The sequence below is a fragment of the Seriola lalandi genome, unplaced genomic scaffold (assembly GCF_002814215.2).
Source record: "Seriola lalandi dorsalis isolate HSWRI2012SDOR001 ecotype SW California unplaced genomic scaffold, Sedor1 jcf7180002054062, whole genome shotgun sequence".
NCBI lineage: Eukaryota > Metazoa > Chordata > Actinopteri > Carangiformes > Carangidae > Seriola > Seriola lalandi.
In genome coordinates, this window is record NW_019524615.1 from 966194 (window position 1) to 989759 (window position 23566).

Below are 23566 nucleotides of genomic sequence, written 5' to 3' on the forward strand. Positions count from 1 at the left end.
TTGTCTCTTTATAATGTGTCTCTGGACCAACGCTCCATCCATCTTGCAGAATTAGACAGGTTTGTGTCTCCCGGTTTCCTGTCTAGAGGATCATCATCACTCACAGCCCGTCAGCGTTCCTCGGAAAGATCCGGAATAACGGATGTCAGGAGAATAGCCATGGATCAACTTGTTACTGAGGACGATGAGCTCAGAGAGAAGGTGCAGGACAGGGACAGAAAGGGAGAGAGAGAGAGAGAGAGAGAGAGAGAGAGAGAGAGAGAGAGAGAGAGAGACAGAATGGGGGAGGTGTGAAAGTAACAATTAGAAAAAGCAAAGATAGGGAGACAAAGACGGAGTAAGTGCTTATCGTAAAGTGTAAGTGTCTGTATGTATAGATGTCAAAATGACAGATGGATCATTATATGACATGTGTTTGTGTGTGTATATGTACTGTATGTGTGCAAGTGCAAAGACAGTAAATCAGTGAGTCAGTCCAACCAGGAGGAACTGGAACGCTTTGTTTATGTCAGGAACGGTCTGAATATTAATGATAGAGGAGAGAAATGACGAGGTTTCTGCTCTTCTGACTGCACTCGCACCCCCCATCCTCTCATGGTTTATTTGTCAGGAATAAGAGGGGGTGGGGTGGGGGTGGGGGGTGGATGGAGGATTACAGCTGTCCTGCAGGAAAAGCTCACTTTTTGGCAGTGGTGGCCACTTTCCCCAGACTGATAGGATTTATGAGAGATTTGAGAAATCGATTGCTTGTACAAACAGTCACATGTATTCCTCTTATCAAGATGCAATGGAAAAGTCAAATGAAACACACTTTCTTGCCAACCACATCTCCTGTAAACCATTACCCACCACTTCAGAGTATTTATGTTCAACAGAGTGAGACTTTAACAGTGTACCTGTCAATTAAATGGCTCCTGAAGAACATTATTTAGTATGTTTTTTACAATGTGATGCTGAGAATGCTGCGTCTAGGGTTCATGCGCCTTCAAATCACCCCATTATCGCACTGTAGGTTAGAGTTTCCTAAAACTAAAAAAGGGTCAAGAGCTTGTTTCCTGTCGCTCTCTACATGAGTGTGAACATGCTTTCACATAAGTCACAGACTAGCTGTACACCCTTTACCGAAATAGTGGCTTAAGTCTTAGCTCCTTTTTTTTGGAATTAAAAAAATTGAAAAAATAAGTTAGTACATTTTAGTGTGGGCTGATTTTCTATATCATGTCGTATGATCTGCAAAGCCACGTCTCCTGTCACTTCTACACTCTAATCCCCACTGACGATTGTTTAACCAAATGTCCCACTCACAGAGCGTGTACACACACGGCCACAGAAACTTTGAGATTTGCCTCAGACTTGCTGTTTAATTCACTGTCAACCTGACAAGATACAGGTTCGCAGTCCTGTCTGGTTGACAAATCGACGCACACGTGCACACAGACACGCAGTCACACAGTCTCACAGTCACACAGACACATTTGTGACATGACTGTGTGCCCCTGGATGCCCAGTAGCAAAGTTGTAGTGGTAAGATTGATATTCAGCCTGGTAGGTACCCTCATCTTGATGGATATTGCTGACTAATGATGGTGTTAAATCATTTAGCATGTGGCGTGCTGAGTGCCTGACTGAGCACAGGAGAATTAGTAGTGACTGTGTGTGGAGACAGTGAAGAGACATGGTGAATGTCATTTACATTATATGTTTACGGTCTTGGCTTTTAGCAGATGTTCTTGTCAAAACTGACTTTAAACTGACAGTATTAATGTGATCTCAGAGCACACACGTAAGAAAAAAGTCTTGCACAATAAATGAGAGTGTAAAAGACACTTTGGGGTCATCTGTGAGTGTGAGTACAGGATATTAAATATGAGTCATGATTTGGGATTTGGGTGAACTGAGGTTTTTTTATGAGGAAAAAAATATTTTAAATTAATATCACAGGATTGGAGTGACCTTTGTTTTTTGACTGGAGCACAAGCCTCTGAACAATTAGGAAATGAGCAGCAAGAAGAGTAAAGATCTGGGGGAAAACACAGAAGAAAAACAACATCTGGACAGACTTGTGGAGCTGGTGGAATGGATTATTCAGAGCCTCCCTCAATGGGAACTTGAATTTGATAACAGACCCACTGGCAGTTACAGTAATGGAAGAAAGACTAGTGCACATACAGCAGTACACAGGATCAGTGGTAAGGTTTGAAATAAGTGTTTTAGATTGGAAGGAACTGCAGGAGTTGCAGCTCAGAGTCCCTACAGTAAAGTAAAGATCTGACTCATTGGATGGTGTAGAGTGCAAAAATACAAGCTCATGGACGGATTATGAGACAATGGGCCCCTGGGCAATGACTTGCAAAAGGGCACCCCACACCTCATATATAGGAGCAAGAACCACAGACTGAAAGACACAAGTCATTTTTGTCATTTCGCATCTCTTTATGGTCATTTTGCGACAAGTCATGCTTGTTTTGTGTCTCTCTGTGGGTGTTTTGTATGTCATTGTGCTTGTTTTGCACTGCTTCGTATTGTGTTATGTGTATTTTATTAATTTTGTGTGTCTGTGGTCATTTTTCATCTCTTTTTAGTTGCTTGATTGATGTTCTGATGAGAAATATAAAATTACTCACACATTATTGTAGACTGAAGTATATTACAGCACCCAGGGAGTGTTATTTTTCTTAGCATTTCTGAGCTCTCTCTTCTGTCTAAAACATTGGAAGTTGTTCTTGCCTAGAATTGAGACTTGGGAAAATTTGATCTGACGTGCCACAAATCTTATTTTTAAAGCCCTACAAACTGTGCATGCAGTTGCCTCTATGCATTCTAAAAAGCAACTTTGACTTTCTTCAGTTCAGAGTCTTAAATCTCTTGCATTAATTTGTCAGCTACCGTATAACAAATGCATGAAAGTTATGAAAATCCGACTTTCTCTTCTGGCTCTTCGCGTCTTTCAATTCCAAGAACAAAACCTGTCAGCTTTAGGTAGGTTCATGTTTAAACACATATGAAAAACAATGGCACAAAACAACACACACTTAATAACAAGACTTCAAGTGAACTCTTTGAATGTTTATTTTCAGACACACACATTGTACTTAAACACATCATTAGACATCATTAATTGGCAACAGTCTAGTGAAATACTAGAATGTCAATAACATTGATGCATAGATTTTTCATACTATGGATTTTTCTGATCCCCAAAAAAAAATCAATAGACCAAAAATGTACTCATATGAGCTGTATAATTGTAATGGCAAATCATGTATATATTTATATATGTATAAAAACAGACATACACTAACGCTGCCTTTTTCATAATTGACAAAGTAAAACATAAAACAAATAAAAATCATCTATTAATAAAATCCTGTCTGCATACATTCATTGCTTCTTGTGATGTTTCCATCTTACAGTAAAAACAGAGAGATTAAGATGCCTTCGAAAGACAACAAACAGAAAGGAAGAAACACAGAGGATCATTACTTCCAACAAGGCACTTGAATCATGCTGTCGAGTTAACATTTTATAAAATCCGGCTATAGTCACCACACTGCTCACAACTGAAGAGGAAAATCTTTATGGAACTTTATGATTAAAAGAAAAGTTTTTGTACCGAATACAATAAATTATCCATTCATGTCACATTTCAACCCATCTGTGCTGTTGTCTGAAAAATCACCTGAGTAACTAGTTACTGTTCCCCGCTTCGTTAATGTACAGTAGTCTTTCTGACAGACTGACATTTTGCTGCACTGTCCACTTTAAAAATTGAATTTTTTTTGCCTCCATAAGCTATTGTTAGCTTTCCCAGCAGGTAGACACAATGGCCAGTGTCTAATGTAAACATGCTGTGAGACGTGATCAGCTCATCCTGACATGCAGCGGACAATAGTTGATACCTGCCCTTTAGACTAGTTGTATTTAAAAGTGTGTGTGTGCGTGTGTGTGTGTGTGTGTGTTTGTGTATGTGTATGTGTATGTGTATGTGCGTGCGTGCACATCAGTCGGCCTCCTGTCTGTAGTGCAGGACGTAATAGTCATGGACGTACATCAAGACGGCGAATGGCTGACCAATGATGATGGACATCCACACTGCAGCGTTGCCGTAGTTACCACGCAAGAAGCGACCAACAAACCAGGCTAATGGAAGCTGATGAGTCAATAAAAAAAAAAGGTAATTAAATAAACATAGTAGGTGATATTGTTTTTTTAATGACTAATTACAGTCTTAATTTTCTGTGTGTATTTTTTTCTTTTTTCTGTTGTTTGTGATGTATGACTCAGCAAACTATGATGTATAACGAACTAACAGCATCAGCAAAGAACAAGAGGCACTTATATTGCCTATTGTCCCACCATATTCCCCATGATACCCAAAACATGCCCTGTTATGCAAATGAGGCCATTAATTAAATTAATGATGCTGGAACCAAGGCCAAACACTGAGAGCACAATTTAAAATATCCCATAGGACACAGAAGGAACATCATGCATTTGTCTTTAATTTGACATTTTGTGTGACCTACCTCTAACCTACCTATACCTGTCATTTGGTTTAGCATGGTCGCAATGCATATTATACAGTCTTAAAGGAAAACTATAATTTCAGTGCAAGATAAGTGCCAGCCACAGTTGAAAGTTTGTCATCAGTTATATGTGTTGGGTCTTACCTGCGCCATCATGCCCGTGAAGGCCCAAAGTCTGAACATCCTGAGCGGAACACTCACCAGGTACTAAGACACAGAGGCAGACAGGTAATAATAATTTTATTACTTTAATTGATAAAATATAGCCTCAGCTTCTGCACAGGAGCAATTACCTGAGAGAGGATTTTATAGTTTTGAAGAAATGGAGAGGGAAGGGTAAAACTTCCCTCTCCATAGCAGAGATTACGTGTACCTGATCTACACTTAGACCAGCCCAAGACTAGTCTACAAACCACCATGAATTTTCCCTAGGGGATAAATAAAGTATCTATCTATCTATCTATCTATCTATCTATCTATCTATCTATCTATCTATCTATCTATCTATCTATCTATCTATCTATCTATCTATCTATCTATCTATTAATAGTAGGTATGCTCTCATCTCTTACCTCATGGAAGAAAGCCGACAGGAAGAAGACAGCTGATTGGCTGACTATTTTACTGAATCCACTCCTCAGCAGCGGCTTGTAAAAGTGGCTAGAAGACAGACAAAGGGAAGGATTATTAAACCAGTCAATACACAGATCAGAGCTGAAGTAATTGGTATATCAACTGATTGGTTTCTTTTTCAAGCAAAAAATCTCTATTTAGAGCTTCTTAAATGTGGAGATCTGCTGCTTTACTTTGTCATATATGACAATAAACTGAATATCTTTGACTTTAAGACTCAAAAGAAGGATAATGATGATGCCACTTTGAACTTTCTTACTATTGTCTGTCATTTTATAGACAGGATTATAAGTCAAGAAAATAATTGGCAGAATAATCAATGATGACAATGATCATTAGCTGCAACCCTAAATGCGTATATGGATGCATACATTAGAAAAATCAAATGCACTGACAACTCGTAGAAAAGAGTTCACTCATTTGTTCCATCAGTCACTTACTATTTTATTCCCTGCTGTCTAATATGTTGAAGTGTCTTCCTAACTGATAGGAAGTCAAAGTAGTAAAGCCTCTTTAAAGCATCTAAAAAGCCTTTAATTTGCTTTGTCTTGTTTAATATAACCTCACTGCTTTTGCTGCTATGTTAGTGTACATGGAACTGGCTGTGGGCACTGTATTTATTACTACCACTTAAAAATAAAAGCTAGATAATTGAGTTTCCCAAATAGCCTTGTTAAGTCTTTCTCCCTGCATCAAACCTGCTGCTGTCCCTTGTGCTCAGTTCTATAAACTTCATTGCTCCCTTTCAACGTGTTAGTGTGCGAGTAACTCACCGTAGACACCACTTGTGTACAGGGATGTTCCAGTTCTGCCAGAAATATGTCACCGTCTCAGAGTTCCTGAAAGAAGAGTCAGGAAATAGTGTTGAAGTTGAGTGTTTGAGCATTACAGGTACTAAATAAAGGCTCTCTGGCAGTTTAATTAATTTTGATGGACATGAAAAAGTCTAAAAACTGTATTATCAAGTGGGAAAAAATGAAATAATAGTAATTATCCTACAGTATACTGAGCGATGAAAATACCAGCAAAGGTACAATACACAAAATGATGTCAAAAATGTAATTGTTTGACTCTAGTAAGGGCACTCTGAAAGCCCAAATGGTTTTAAACTTTCATAAAACAAGAAACTAGACTTTCCAAGCTCTTGTTCGGCCCAAAGCACTGAAATTATCCTACACACATGCTTACACTACGCAATTGTCTACACGCACATGCAAATACCAGTGCTTGCAGCAACTCTGAGCTGTTGGTCCGTCAACACCGTACATCACACCTCTTAAAATTCACAAACAACACAGGCACAAACAGACACACAAACTTACCACCAGTCCTGGTAAAACTGTCTGTCTCCAAAGCGCAGCAGCTCAGCAGTGAAGTTCATGGATGAGTGGAAGAACCAGTAGAAAAACATCAGCCACAGCAGGTGATTAGGAACCTAGAGAAGGGTTAGAGAAATGGAGCATCCACATGAACAAGAATGAATTGTATGAGTGTGAGACATTTTGGAGGAGAAGCCAAAACTAACTTCGAGTCGGAGCCTGATATAAAACTCAAGCATCTTCCCTACTTATAATCTGAGCATAGTCATGATGAGATATAGTATATTCTCATGTACAGTAAGCTAAATGCTACAATATATATGACTATTTTAAAATATGCAGTGTATAATGTAATTCTTAATTTGTGCAATGGAAACATTTTGAAAAGATGCCACTGAAATGAAAATATTGAGGTGATTTTGACTGTGGAGCAGAGTTATAGTTTCATCATGACCGCTCGCTGGAACTAAATGTGAGTTTAAATTCAGAGCAGAAGAGCTGAAAATCATCTTCACGGACTTTACATATTGTGATTATAGACACAACTATGATTTATAATGTATGCTGTTTCCTCCTATAAAGTGCTGCAGACAAACAACCTTAGTAAAACTGCGTGGGTCGAGTTTTTACTCACGGCTAATCGTAAGAGTCTCTCAGTCATTCTGGACAGATCCATGTCCTAGAGGAGAAGAGGGGAGTGAGAGAGGAGAGACCCATAGGTTAACAAATGCACCGCCACACTTTGCATCTGAAAACAACATGACACCATGTTGTTCTGTTGACAGATTAAGCTTCACTGTCATTCTGTCTTCTTCACCTCGAGTGGTTTCATCGAGCTTTGAATGATGGGAATCATCCACTGAAAGAGAGCAAGATGAAAAAGGAAAGCATTAGTTTCTTTTTTTTTTAAGAGTAGTTTATTCATGACTGTCTTTCTGGTAGTCAGAGAAATGACTTAACTGCTTATCAGTTTCATTTAAATTCTAGTACTGATATAGATGATAAGATTAAAATACTTTTAACAGAGAGAAGATTGTATCACCATACATAAGTTTGGCTTAGTTCATAAGACCGTACCTGTTGAGTGAGACCAACTAACAGCTGGGTGAAGAACAGCTGTGGAGAAAACACACACATTCATAAAGTGAGTGACATTATCTCACAGTAATATATTGTCATTACTTCCAAACTTTAAAAAAAAAGTTATACATCACTACATGAGGCATCCAAGTAATTCTACTATACTGTTTAGATGTTGTTGTCACCATGTCCCCAGATCTCAGCAATTCAGTTAACTTGTAAATCTTATCATAATCACTCTGAATGATGCCCAAAACCGCAAAAGACCCAGTATTTATGAAAATAAATCAATCGCCCTCGACACAATCACTTACAGCAAATGTTAAGATCTTCACAGCTGTGAAGACAAACTTGGCCTTGAGTACCTTTTTTGGGAGATCCTTACAGAAATACTTTTAGGAAACACTTAGATTGATCATTATCAGGAGAAGAGCCCCCTTTTTCACTTGAGCATACATCTACAGTAAACGTAGTGTTTTTCTGGCTGATGCTGACATGAGATGCTTCCTCACCATTTCAAACAGCCTTCTCAGCAGGAAACTCATGCGAATCCCAGGAGAGCGAGGGAAGTTGAGCTCGTAGCACAGAGTCGGAGCAAAGACAAAGTAGTACATGTCTACAGAGACGCGCAGAGGAGGTCAATGTCACAATTAATCAAAAAGGCGTGAAAGGAAACATCACCAATTCAGTTTCATGCCAACACTAGAAAGGTGCATTGGAGTACCTCTGATGGTGAGGTTGCCCGGATAACACACCTTGCGGTCACCTCTGTTGAAATACTGTGGTGAGGGACCTGTGGGAATAATTAACACATAAACACTTATGCCTAATGTAAAGGAACTTGAAATGATGTGTTCTGTAATATTCGATTTTATTGGTCAAATAAAAATAAAACAAATGACAACTGTAAACACCAAATAAAAACCAATGTTTGTTTCACAGCCACAATTTCAAAACAGATTTGTGATAGATATTGTTTGCTAGATATACATACTTTGTTTTTTTGTTTTATTAATCTGACAATTGCAGTATCACAAGTTTGCCATTAGATGTCACTGTAACAGCATGAGCAAAGAACTTGGAGCATCCTCTGGGTTACAAAAAAATTCAAAGCATTAACAGAAACTTGGCAAGGAATTAATTTACAGTTATGTCTACACTGTGTGTGTGTTTGTGTGTGTGTGTGTGTGTGTGTGTGTGTGTGTGTGTGTGTGTGTGTGTGTGTGTGTATGTGTCACTTACAAGACAGTGACCTGGCCAGTTTCTTGGCCTTGGCAGTGCTCAGCTCTCTGCACCACATGTTGACATCCTTATATGAATACAGCTTTAGGAAGAGAATGGTGTAAATACCAAGTACGAACGCACCACCAACTGACAGAGAGGGAGGGAGGGAGGGAGGGAGAGAGAGAGAGAGAGAGAAAGATCCTAGTTAACATTTTGATGTGGACATGGCTGTAGTGTGAGAACATGTAACCAACTGACATGACTGCGTGGATGAACACAGAGATGAGAAGAAGAAATGAGGGAAAGCCACTAGAGGGCAGAAAATAATGAGCAAGAACAGAGGAGGGGACAGAGAGAAAGAGGAGAAGAAAGTGGACAAAAAGTGTGAGATGGGAGGATGGAGGGAGAGGCGGGAGCAGAATGAGCAAGAGAAACTCAAAGAGAGAGAGAAGGGAGGATTTAAAGAATGAAAGGGGAAGGGAAAGAGAGACAGAGAGAGAGGTCTTCATTTGATCTTTAACAAACAGCAAAACATGGCCAGTAAAATAAATCATCTCAACTCAGAATGAGAGCACTGTAACTATGCCAGTCACCATGTTGTTTACCAGTGTGGCTGTGTGTGTGTGTGTGGATGTGCGCACACACATAAAACTGTGCACACACAAACCAGTGTTTGTCTTTATTTGTCAGTAGGGGAAAACTGATTTGATAATCAACATATTTTGAAGATGAGCAAGCATGTACACACACACACACACACACACACACACACACACACACACACACAGGCCACATAGACTTTAACAATAGTCTGAAGGTGAAGACACACACCAACATACATACATTCACAAACTCATACATGTGAACAAACACACAGACAAATGCACACATAAATAAAAACCGTGTGTTGTGCCTGCAGGGTGAGGTGGAGGTTAGCATACCTGACACCAAAACACAGCAAATCTTATCCATTAACCATCTGTCTCTCTGGCGCGATGTGGCAGCCAGACAGTTACTGTAGATACTGATCACAGACACACACATACAAAAACGCAGGGCTTAACATGCCAGAGGAGCCAATAATCGTCCACCAAGATCATGAATTTTCCCAGGAACTCACCAACTCTCTCACTTCAAATTTTCAAAAATCTCAGCTGGGTTGACTACGTGATTTTTGTTGTTTTTTTCCACCAGCAGTAGAACGGCAAAGACAGAATGTGACAATTCACTGATTAAAGTCGACATGCTTCACAGTAAGATGCGTCTCTTCTCTTTGGGGATGTATCTTGATCAGGGTAAAAAGTTCAAAGTGGTTCCACCACCGGAAAAGCCAGGCTCAGCTCCATCAGGTAATCCGATACCTTCTGCATGTATGTCAGATGCCAAGTTGATACACCTGACACACCACGCCTAACCTGTGCAATATGGATAATTATCAATTTTAGATCTGTAGATGTGAAAACTATGACGACATTAAAACTGGAAAATTCTGCTTCTTTTCTTATTCTTTACACTGAAAGCTATTCGACTATCTGCATCCAAATAAACATATAGCTGAGATAGACATGTACCAACCTAAGATAATTTTCCTTCATATTTGAATTGTTGCTTTCTATGTCAATTATTTCATCATGTTTTATGATGAAGACGGTTCAACAAAACTTTTCAGCACTTTAATACCTCTAAGAACACTGCTTAATGTATAATAGTTGAATACTGATTGCATAAGCAGAGTGTTACAGTTTGTTTTACACCTACTTGTAAAACGCTCTCCTTGCACCAGACTTGGCACATTAAAAGACATCAAAAGCAGTGGAAATGATGAAATAATGGCAGTAGACAGTAGAGAGCAGAGCTCCTTCATCATTACAGTATTCCTCAAAAGAAATTCAATACAATTTAAAATGAACCTTGATATGAGATCCTTGCACTCTGCTTCATGTACAATAGCTGAATACTGGTTACATAAGAAGTGTCCAGTAAAAGCAATAGCTCGCTACACACACACTCACACTCTCTCTCACACACACACACACACACACACACACACACACACACACCTGCCCTCTGTCATCGCCCTTCCTGTGTGAACAGCAGCGCAGAGAGGAGAACAGACAGACAGATGGACTGATTCCTTTACTCCTTAACCTCCCAGTGAGACAACAGAGGAGAAGGAGAAGGAGAAGGAGAAGAGAGGAGAGGAGAGGAGAGGAGAGGAGAGGAGAGGAGAGGAGAGGAGAGGAGAGAAGAGGAGAGGAGAATATACCAAAATGGGAGAGTAGCAAAGCATTAAAACAGTGATTTTCCTGGATGAAATTAACACTACAGTGTGTACCAAAAAACACTTTAAACTCACTACCTCTCATGATCGTGATAAAGTTAAAGATCCAACTAAAGCTTAAAGAATAAAAGACTGCAGCTATGCCAAAAATCTGAGCTAAATACATCATGTTAATCATGTGAAAAATGCTCCACCTGTTTAACATTTGTGGGTTAAATTGACAGTGGCAGTGAAAATAATTTATAATTTTAAGTTCATTACATGAGACACAAGAGAAGAGCATAAAACCCTGGTAGAGGAGCCATATTTTACCAAATTGCACCATAACAGACGCAAGTCGGCCTGAGGTAATGGGAAACAGTGGATAAAATACCCATCACACTACAAATATGCACTTCTTCGTACATCTTGTTATTCCAAAAATATAAAAAGTTGCTTTTTTTGGGTGGTCTTATTGCGACAGTGGCATTTTTCTTTTGAATGTAAGCCATTGTGTTGCAGGCTATGTTGAGTCATTTACTAACCACACGACAGCAACATTTAAAAGGGGAATATCTGTATTTCTTAAGCACAGAGTCATATTATGCATCATGTAGTGTGCAGCATTGCAAATGCATCATAAAGGGAATCACATGGTTTGTGGAGGGCAGCCATGGTTTCTGTCATATATCCTCATAAAGACAGAGGAAGGTGACCAATAGATGACCCTGCTGCAAACCACCCCAACCCACCCAACCCCTCCCCTCCCCTCCCCTCCTCTCCTCAGAGCCAGCTGGAAATAATCTAGTCATGACCAACTGGTCCATTACCACTAACCGGCTCCAATTATGACTCTGTATAAGACAAGTCTTTTTACTGCACTATCAAACTGGTCAACTGTTTCTCTGAAGGGCAAGGTTGTGAAAGTCCTCTTAATCTCCCATTACAATCATATTATTTTCTGTTTTATACACATGACTACATTGCAAACCACCAATGAATGGATAATGGTTTGGCTGCATAAGGTGCTACTATTTCAGTCGACCATTTCTCTCAGTTATGTAGTTTGTACCAAAGCTGCAGAGATGGTATTTTAATAACAGTGTGAAACATTTTACCTGGGGTCACGGAGGGGACCAGCAGAACCACTGCAGCAGGAAATGTTAGCATGATTGCCATGTTAATGCAATGGACCAGAAATCCCACAAGTTCACTGAATGATCCCTGAGTAGAGAGACAGAGAGGGGCAGCAGGAGTTTTAATGATAAATCTTAAAAACAGGACATTGTCCTGTCTTAAACCACTGTCACCCGACTTGTGAAGTGGCTTTATTTTGCTCGCAAATTTTTAACTCCATTCCTTATGTTATTGCTTTCATTCTAAACACACTGACAAGAATACAGCTAAACATGAAAACTTTTAAGCATTTGTTTACTCAAAACAGAACTACATTTTGAGTTATGGTGGCCTAGTAAAGTTTTAAAAGGCTCATAATGTTCCATATTCATGCCAAACAGACAGAGCATAACTGAATATGTCCTAAATGCAGATGGTGAAACTAATTTTCCCATTTTACCATTTAACATATGCAGATGCAGTTGGGGAGGGTCAGCTAGTCAGTCAGTTTTAGAGAACAGTTTTAGAAAAATAATCCCTCCTGGGAGTTGGGAATGTGCTCTGAATTCAACAGTTCAGTTAAAATCCACAGTGCTCTGATGTTAAAGCAGGGTTTCCCCACTCACCTTCGACAGCTGCCTTTCTGTGTAGAGAGCCACCACAATGAACACATTGGACACTGTCAAAACACAAGTACAGACTCATGTCAGTTTTTCTAAAACAATCCAGATTCTTTTTTTTCCTCTTACAGATCGACTTCTCAACAGGATGAGATTACGAGCCTGAGAAAAAAAAATCTTTAAGAGGTACGCATAAGTCTTTACTTAGGTCTAATAATGTTCTAACATAAGTGTAAAACTATCATCAACTAAATCATGAAATTAAAGTAACTAGAACTACTTTTATACCTCCAACAACCAGCCAATTCTCCCCTTCCTGAGTTATCCTATAGGACCTTTGTGTTAAACTTTGTCCTGGATAAGAGAGAACTTGCTCTGGTATAATATCTACATTTAAAAAAGCAGGGCTAGTTTTGGGATATTTTGAGCCAAAAATAGATGAGGTAATTTTGTGGTGCCCCGCTTTTTCTTCAATGCACACTTTATTATGCATTAATTGGTGCCACTAACCCTGATTCTCTAAGGTGCAAATTAGGCTAAATTGTATGTAGATTTCCCCCTTTTTTTTTTTTTTTTTTATCTTGCAGCAGTATCAGGTTAAACTGCAGGGTAACTCACTGCTGAATGAACTTAGGGAAACCACTGGTATGTAGATTGCTCATTAGCCTGACTAGACTAGGCTGAGCCACACTGATGGCACATAATTGCAGCAATTGTTCCATTTTAAGACCCTAATCAGAGCATTAGCATGCCAATCCATCTAATCTAGAGTGAACAGATGTGTAAACTGCATTGTAAACAGACATTTTGAGTCTAGGGTCTTATCATGCTGTCATCAGTGTAACTATCCATCAGCATTGCTATTCCAAATCAATTTGTTTAATGGTTCAGCCACATGCTTGTTTTTTATTTCACAATATACTGAAGAGACAAGAAGGTTATAGGAAGGAACAGATGTGTTTCAGGCACAACTCTTTTTTCATGTGACAGTAACCAAATATGTGCACTAAACAAGCTAGTTTTGCAAGTGAAAAATTTTTTTATTCAACCTGTCATAATTTGCAGTTAGTTAGATGAAGTAGGCATCACTTCACTAGGCTTATGCAAAGATGTTCATTATAGTTACATGAGATTCTGTATTTAGGCAATTGTCACATTTTATCTTACCATCAGAAACACCTCTTCAGAGTAAACAACAATCACATACAGTCAGGAAGCCTACTATGTGTAATTTCCTCACAGTAATTCTTTTAACTAGGTGGCTTTTAACACAGGGACAACTATGATATTCAGAGAATATGCTAATGATGGTATCATGAAACATTATTATAATGTAACTTAAAAACAACCTGGCACACACTCAGCATAATTTGCTCCACTGAAAAAAAAGCACCCAAAAAGTAAATAAATAAATAAATATATAAATAAATGAATAAATAAATAAAATAACGCTGTTGTTTCTGCAGTGTTCAACCAAATCAGATTTTAATCATGATATTTTATTTTCTGATTTACCAAATGCTGAAAAGAGCAACAATGGTCCAAATCTTGTTTTCCCTGACCAATTACAGATGGGGGGAGCGTGTTCATCAAACATAAAAAAAATCAAGTATCTGAAGGGTGGAGATGACAAGAAAGTCATAGCATGCTATTTTATGTGTTTTTTCATCTCTTTTGGAAACAGGCCTGTTCAGCATCTTTGACAAACAGCAACTATTGTATCCACTTGCGCATCAAACTGAGACAAACAGCACCGTTTAGCACCTGCTCGATGCACATAAACCTTTCACCAGGTATCTCCAGAGTACTTTTGCGAGACATTTTGAAAGCAACACATTTATGATGCAATGAAATACCTCACATTAGCTTAAATTAGAGTAAAATTCATTTCCTTTTGGTCGCTCACAGGTCAGTTGGCTAAACGTAAAACCTCCTAAACTGGTTTTTCAAACCTTCCCACTTTGCAGGTAGATTATCATAAAGTGTAGACTCATTTACTGTGTGTTGGGGTATTTGTTTGTTTGGAGTGTGTGTGTGTGCGTGTATGTATACTGCTGCAGTGACTACTGAATGCCCTCTGGAAATGAGCTGCTTTACTGTCCATGCGACTGTAAACAGACTCCAGTTCCACCTGTCTCTTACCAATTTTCATTTACCTTAACTCCATCTATCTCTCCACCTCTCTTCTTTTCCCTTGTGACAATGCATTGCTTTACATCAACCCCTCCTCCTTCCAACTCATCTCTCTCTCATCCTTTTGCTCCCCATTTTATCTCGCCACCTCTTTCTGCAGCACAGTACCAGTGTGCAGTATATAGGGCAGGTGATTGTCCCTCTAGAGACACCGAGCTGCACCACTGCAGATTTCCACTGCAATATACTATAAAAATAAATATAGATAAAGAACTTTGAATATAGCATGTGCCACTGTGTGTCTTAAAACAAGGCATGGCTTGAAATGAAGCTGATCACACCACCTACACACTAATGAAAACATGTTTACCGTTTTGAAATTAGTCCAGTTATTTCGCCCAATTATCTAAACATGGTTTATTTTCAGTTAAAGTGTGAGTGTATATCACTTGGGGGGCATTCTCAGACATATTAGTGCACAGTTCCACAAAGCTACATATGACTCCCACGTCTCCCTTATTATTTATTGAAACTATTGTGGGTTGTTTGTTCTCGCTTTTTATTCTTTATTTTCCCTCAAGTTGTAGCACTAGCACACTGCACCAGGTGACCACGTGTTTGAAGGGATTTTTCCACCCCAACTAAAATGATCAATATCAAATAATCATTTGTATTAATAATCAACAGAACTTTCAACAACTATTTAACATTTTCTTCTTCAACACAAGAATGCAATGTTTGCTTTCCATGGTGTTGATATTTGGGGTAGTTGTTTTTTAAAGTTTACCTACCAATCACCAGGCATGCTGCCGGCCAGCTGTATGGATCATTGAGAAACAAGGAGACAACCTGAATAGGGTCCACCAGCACGCCGTACCTGACAAACAAAAAAACAAACAAACAAAAAAGAATTTAAAAAATGTTAAATGTTAAAGAACTACACACTGCATGCATATTGGCAATACAAAGGAAATGAATGATTGAAATTTAGTCAGTTGTTTACAATTGATGCCACATATAGATATCCCTATACAGACTTTTTTACAGCTGACATTTTGACATGTCGTAGCAGGAAAAGCAAGTAAGCAATTTCAATGACCCTAAATGAAATGCAGATGTTGTTGTATTAATTACACTTGTACCTTTCCTGCTATGATGTACAATCCACATATTTGATTTGGCATGGGTGTTATGCCGGATGCCATGATTCATTACGCAACCTTGGCCACCATCAGCCAACCTGCTCTACCACCTGAGCCCATAGCTGTGGTCTTCCTGCTATGACATGTCATAATACTGGCTGTGAATAAGCTCTATTGTCAAAGATTTTCAAGGATTAGTAAAAGCACTCTGTAAGAGCAGGAAGTTTTTAACATTTTTGAGACTGTGTTTCTTCTTTTTGGAATATTGCAAACATCACTGTAATTTCTGTTTAAGAATGACACACTGGGTATAAGCAGTACAGGAAGCCTATAGAAATAACGGTCAATAATTTATGTGAAAAATACAGGAATAGAAAAAATGACATTTATTCAAAGACTCCAAATTAACCCACCTCAACAGGTTTTCTAAGAAGAGGCGAGCATTACTCAGCACCTGTAATAAAAGGCAAAAGTTAAAGACATAACTGTCTAGCTGTGTGTTTCTATCACACAATACTCCCTACTCCTTTCTCCCTACTTATGTTTCTTTCATCCTTCTCAGTCATTTCTTCCCTTAATTGAATAAACTTATCCTTCCATATTATCCTCCTCTATGCTCTCCTCTCTCCTTCTGTTGCTCCCCATATATCTCTCTTTCCTCTCCTCACCCCATTTCTCCTCCTCCTCCCATCATTCTTTTTATCTCTCCTCCTCACTCTCCTTCTTTCTAAATGGATTGTAATATCTCATTACCCAGCACAAAGGCCTTATGCCTGGGGATGGGACAGAAGTTCAGTGGGAATGAAGGAAAACCTCCTGCGATGAACACAAAAAATCTGTGTTCAAAGCCTGGATTAACAAAAAGCCTTTGCTAGCCTCCTCTTCTCTCCTTTTCTTATATTCTGTCACTTCTCCCAAGCACAGAGGAGTGAGAACTGTGAAAGATGTTGAGTTTGACATAAACTTGTTAATCATATTAAATTATTTTACTGTACTTGCTCATTTGGATGTTTTGAAATTCAGACAGATCAGACACAAATGCAATTTGGCTTCTTAACACTGCTGAGAGCTGGAAGTACATGCAAATGTTATGTCCTGCATGCCTGCATATACAGCACCTCTCCCATTCACACAGCTATATAAGACTTACAAATTTACCAACTTTTGAGAGTGTCTTCCAAAAGCTGTTTTCAGTGGTCACAAATTCCCAGGTTGGAGAGCCGAAACAGTAGATGTGTTTTCACATTTGTCCTTATATTAAACATATGGAGTCATGTGTGTGTGTCTATATGTATGTGTTAATTTGTGTGTGTGCACACTTATGTCTTACCAGCATTACCACACACCAATTGAGGATTCCTCTGTAGTTATTGTAACCACTGGTTGAAGTCAACAGGGACTCCTGTGTCCTGTGACAGCTACAGAAATAGATGGAGGCATGGATCAATCAAGAATAATATATATATATATATAATATAATCTTAATTTAGGTTTATTTACATTTGACACATGGAATATAACTATTGCACAACAAATGATAAATATGAGGAAAAAGATGAAAGTGTTTTGTGGACGTGCACCGACATCTGTCAGTTTCAGTAAGAAAAAGAAGAAGAAGAAGAACAAAAGGGGGTCAGTGATTAAGTTCAACCATGGGACATTTTTTTCCAGCATTGTTCAACTTACTCTCTGACTAAGTTGAGTAAACTAATCATTTGAGTAAACTACTCAACTTACTCCTTATATTTTTGTATTTTATTTATGTCAGCAATAAAACTATTCAGAAATCTGGTTGTTTTAGGATTGTTGGGCAAGTCATTTTCCCCAAGTGTAAATAAGGGCTTTAAGCAGTAAATGTCCCTATTCACTTGGCCAAAACTATTCAAACATGCAAAATATATGCTTTGTGTTACACTATGTGACTTGAAAAGTAAACGATACATTATCCATACCCCGTAAATAGCAACCTGTTTCATTTGTGGTTGAATGAAAGTTCTGCTGTTATTTTATTTTATTTATTAATCATCACACCATTTCTGTTAGACTATTTGTGTTTGTGATGTAAATGATTAATATTATTAGATGTTACGTTGTCAAATTTACTGGAATTTACTTTAGCCACAAAATTTGTACCCAAAGGAGATTAATTTATTAAATTATGCAAAGGTTTCAAAAATAAATGAAAGGCAGCAGTTCAGACAAAGCATAAAGTAATTAATAGATGTGAAATCATATTTCTTTGCTACTTGTAAAATATTCAAAACTGACCCAAGTTGTGGTTGATGTTATTGATAATGTCCCTTGGCACCCTCTTTTTATTATTCCCTGATGGTACACAACAATATAGTATACTCATTTCTTGTATACAATATACTAAGTAGTACTGTATCAACATTAGTTCACAGGGTATACTTTAGTATTATGCAACTGGAACACTGCCTAAGGAGATCAAGCTAGTCCACATTTCATTCCTTTTCATGGTACACCCATTAGATCTGCCCCTGATCAATGAAAGAGCCCACAAGCCCAAATTAGCTGTGTGTATATCCTTGAGCCAAGAAGGGTAAGGGCTAATGTTTTTGTTTCTCTGCCATGCAGCACTGGGAAACAGGGAATCTAAATATGAATGAGTGACTGACAACAGACACAAAATGAGCAGGGCTTGTTCAGGATGACCCCGAACGTCCCCACCTGTCCTACACTGACCAGCCGTTAACCCCTCTCCTCCTGCTGCAAATTTAAACTAGCTAACGTTAATTACGACACCTACTAAATTAGGCGGCAATAGTGATAGCTTAAAGTAAATATAGCTTTAGCGGCGGGTCCTTTAAAGCTTAACGTTAGCCACTTGATTACAAAACAAACACTGCTCAACTTTCATCAAAGAAACACTTGCGTGGGTTTGGTACTCACCTCAGTCTGTCACCAATGTCATTCCTGCGTTTCTTTTTCTCATTCTTTGATTTAAACAGGGCTCTCTCCAGTGAATGCTCACGTTTTTTCTCCGAACCAATGTCGGTGCTAGTGTCAGCTGTCGCTGAGCTCTGACATACCGCTGCAGACCTCCCGTTCATCGGCTGCAAACTCGCAACTCTCCCCGCTGCGAAAGTCGCTCTTCTCCGTCGAGTAAAGGCCCCGACCGCGTCCGAGTCACCCATGATGATAGAGATATAGAGAGGAAAAACTTATAAAAGTTCACTTTAGCAATTTATTCCGTTTAGTAGCATGCCTATTGCTACTGTGACACACAGCCCCAGTCGCATGGAAGAGAGAGGGAAGTGAACGTGCTGCCAAACAGTCCGCCCAAAGTTCAGATTTCCGTACAGTTGACATGGAGGAAGGAGTGTCCATGAGGCCACACAAACAGTCTGATACTGTAACTGGTGAGTCAGACCCTGAGGGTAAAAACAGGGAAACATTTAGGTTTCAGGCTGAATGCACACCTGGACTACAACCTGGATACAATACAATACTATACAATACAATAGACTGAATGATTTCTTATTAAAATGCAATTATTAGTAGTATGTTAATTAATTTGGCAATAAAATAACATCAACATTCATGCCAGTTAAGCCTTTTTAAATTGATCTGATTTGGTTTTGATACATACGTGTTTTAAATTCCTGTTATCTCATCAGGTAACATGCATGTGATACTGGTTGATTGTCAGCAAGACAGAACACCTGCTGAATAGAAAAGGATAGTAGATAAAACAGTCTCCCCTAAAGGTCCGTTTAGTATCTGCTCTTGAGTTTTCAGTCATATCAAATAGTAGATCAGATCAAATTCCCATTGTTTTTTCCTCTGAATAAGGGCTAATCCTCCATGTTGGCTTAAATATTGAGATTCATTGTAAATATGTATGTAGAAAAAAAGGAAGTAAGCCAACTGAAATGTGATAGGGGGTGGGGGGGGGGGGTTGAAATAGGAAAACGACATGGTCTTTCTTCTGGTTCCACCCATCCATAGTTTTACAGTGTGCAATAAGCATTACAGCCCCACACAGCCATGAGTGTGACTAATATGGACTGTTAGTGTTGTTAAAGATGGAGTGCTCCATCAACTCTATGGCTAAAGTAGTTTAACAGTTTAATTTTAGGGATTATTAATTCACTGTAATGGATTGGATTTGGGTTTCCCTTTTAACTATCTTCCCTGAGACTATGGCAATAAGGGATGGTTACATCAGACTCCTGGTGTATACAAGCCCAAAGACTTTGAAAGCTTTCATTTAAAGAGAATGCCCTTTCTCTCTTTTCTACTTCTGTGTGCTTATCCATGCTAAGGTGGGAACTGATCAGTGACATTGATCCAGCTTTATCAGTCCCTACTGTCTATAAGGTTGTCTTTTAGAGTAATGAGCCTGTCTCCCATTGTTGGGATAAGAGACCTTGGGGAGGGATCAATAGGAAACTTATAAACTAATTGTTTTAACTCTTAAACTCTTTGATGAACTACATTTGTCTATATTTTACCCAAATCATTAAACTGTATGAAATGCCATATAAAGTTGCCCTTGTGGTTTTCATCTTGCTGTAGTGACAGTGTTGGTTAATTATGAGGGAAAAAAATCAACAATTCTCCTCCAGATTCAGACTTTCACTATTGGTTGGCTGGAGTCTCTTTTCTAACAATTTGTTTTAATCTTCCTCAGGGAGGCTGTTCCACTGAAGAGATATCTTGACGTCCCACCATATCCACAGCCTTTTTACCAACATGTTATATGAGCCAGTAGAGGGAGTCCAAGGCTTAAATCCTGTTTCTACCTTTTGGTAAGTCAGGCATATGTTTTATGTCTTATTTGAGGGTTCCAGTTAAAGTCTGTGTTTTGTGAGGATTTCAACTGATCTTCAACAGATGATGACTCAAAACAGTTATTGATATTATAGAAGTGCATGAATGAAGATGTGGCAATAAGGCAACTCCCTAGTTTTTTTCTCTCAATGAGTAATGGAGAGGGTTTTAAGAAAGCTGGAACAGTGTGTCCGAGTTGAACTTAGGACCAGTTCCCTTTTCTTACCTATAATATAGAAGCCACGGTGTTGCGTGCGAGCCTCCTAATGCTGCACAGATCAGGTTATTTTTGATAACCGCTAGCCATTTAAAATTTAGAGAATAAGAGGTTTTAGCTATGCATTATTCATGCTTTCTGTAAGGCCTCAAAAACTGAAGCTTTCTACAAGCTCTATTTTCTCTTTTCATATGTCTCTCTCTCTCAGTTTTTTCTGTCTCTCACTATAGAAACAAAATCTTTGACTGCTGACTGTTTCCCCATTTAATACCTTTTTTTTATTATCTTATATGTCTCAATTTATCTGTCTAACTATCTAACGATGCCCACAAAAGTATGTGGGCATCTTAACATTACACCCATATGTGACATTTTCTTATTTCATTATCACTCCAAAAACATGAGCATCAGTGTGCGGCTAAAATAGCCTCCACTCTCCTGGGGGATGTGGCAGGGCTCAAATTTTTGTTCAACATCAACGTCAGAAAACTATTTCTTTTTGGACCTTGCTTTGTGCTCAGGGACGCTGTCATGGTTGAAAAGGCCTTTCACAATCTGTTGCCACAAAGCTGTGAGCACACTATGATCCAAAATATCACTGTATGTTGTTGCATTAAGATTTCCCTCAGTTGGAACATAGGGGCTGAAACCATGAAAAAATGTCCCAAACAAAAAGTATCTTTACAGGGGGGTGGAAGTGGGGGTGGGGGGTGCACATACTTTTGGCAACTTTTGTGTGTGTTTCTATCTACTCTGTAGCATTCATGTTGCTGCATCTTTTCGTGGGTTAGAAATGTTTACATCAGGTTGCTTAACCATGCTGGCACTTGCTCAAGGCTAGGTGGGCGAGAAAGGGAGAAAGACTGTGTGATTGAAAACATAGATATAAGGCGATAGATTTAGAGACAAAAGATAAATATAGAGACGAAGGAACAAGAGAGAAAAGAGCAAGGTGGGGGGGTATAAAGAGAGAGAGTGATTTCACTTTCCATCTACTGTATAACTCTATCGCTCTCTCCCTCCATCTGGAGACTAGAGGGAGTGAGAGATAGTGTTTGCCCTTGCAGGTTGTAATGAAGCTGTGGAAGGATAGATGACTCACTTTAACACAAGCAGAGGAGAAATACACACTCTAACATCACTCAGCTGACCTGAGTGAGTGTTTGTGTGTGTGTGTGTGTGTGTGTGTGTGTGTGTGTGGTGGTGGGGGGGGGTGCATCTGTGTGAGGGCCTGTGTGTTTGTGATGGTAGGAGTTTGTGTGACAATAGAGACTGATGCTGATTATATAGGAGACTGGATGGGGTGATAAAGGTATCACTAGCTAGACAGACTGTGATAGAGAGGGTTTGTGTTCTGCTGTAACATGTGCATATGCACTTTTGTGTGTTTGTGCACACGCTAGTGCCTGTTCATGTGCATTTGCACTTGTGAGCACATAAATCTGTGTGCAATTATAATGCACACCAAGTGTACACTCTTCTGTGTATATGTTCAACCACACATTAATATGTGTATGTGCATGTTTTTGTGCAGGCACCTATTTAGACATGCACCTGCGTGTGTGTGTGTGTGTGTGTGTGTGTGTGTGTGTGTGTGTGTGTGTGTGTGTGTTAGAGAGAGAGTGCATCATGGAGAGACAGATAGAGGCGTCATCGCGCTGTTAGAGGGCTTGGCGCCACGTCAGCACTTCTACAGTTCAGCCAAGGACTCCTGCACACACTGTCCATCCATCTCCACATGTCTGAGGGAGTGAAAAGGTTGAGAGGGAGAGAGAGAAAGAGAGAGGGATGTACTGCCTGCTAGATGAATGGAACTGGGAAAAGATTGGGAAAAGAGTGGATGGAGGAATGAATGATAGCAAACTTCCTAATGTCAAGGACCCTGGAAAAGATCTGCTTGTACAGCTGGTAGAAGAACTACACCCTCACATGGCCAGATCATGGTCTGTCCTAGTGTTCTGGGTAATGCAGCATCCTGTATTACTGGACTCATCCACCCTCATTCCCTACGGAAAAGTGAGCTCCACTTATCCACAGGCCTTCTCTCCTCTTGGCTTTCTAATAGTGGAATAACCTTCCCATGATAGTCAGAACTACAGAGCAACTTTCTGATCTATCTGAAAGCTTTTTCTTTAAAGAACCCTTCAGGTTCCCTCCCTCACTGAATCATGCAGCACTCTGGAAACCCTTCTGTTGTGTTTAAAAAACGGACCTTTTCTCCCTAGCTTATGTTTCTGTGCTTATTTTTTTCTTAGTATACATGACTATTATTGTAGGAACATATGAATGTTGTTACATCTACGAGGAGAATGCTGTGGCTCAGACTCTTGGGATTTTTACTTGGACTGTAATTTGATGGATATCAGTTTTGGCTAATAGTCTCTGGCTAAAGTGTTAAAGTGTAATTATATTTTCTCCCCGGCAATATCTGAGATTTTATTTCTGTAGCGAATTAGATTGTAAAGAATTACATCATAATCAAATAGCTGATTTTTATCA

The 23566-nt window shown here is 39.1% G+C and overlaps 1 protein-coding gene across 1 annotated transcript; it reads right to left on the reverse strand.

Annotated features, from left to right (window-relative positions):
* Positions 1 to 3051: 3051 nt before the first annotated feature.
* On the reverse strand, positions 3052 to 19354 carry dgat1b (diacylglycerol O-acyltransferase 1b). The gene is made up of 17 exons (XM_023403070.2): positions 18967 to 19354; positions 17384 to 17471; positions 16467 to 16507; positions 15703 to 15788; positions 12785 to 12837; positions 12161 to 12266; positions 8801 to 8929; positions 8283 to 8351; positions 8071 to 8174; positions 7556 to 7594; positions 7296 to 7337; positions 7113 to 7157; positions 6482 to 6594; positions 5933 to 5998; positions 5099 to 5186; positions 4671 to 4733; positions 3052 to 4150 (listed from the first exon to the last, which is right to left on the reverse strand). The coding sequence occupies exons 1-17, from the start codon at positions 19209 to 19211 to the stop codon at positions 4001 to 4003; spliced, it is 1527 nt and encodes a 508-aa protein (XP_023258838.1). The 5' UTR covers positions 19212 to 19354; the 3' UTR covers positions 3052 to 4000.
* Positions 19355 to 23566: the final 4212 nt, after the last annotated feature.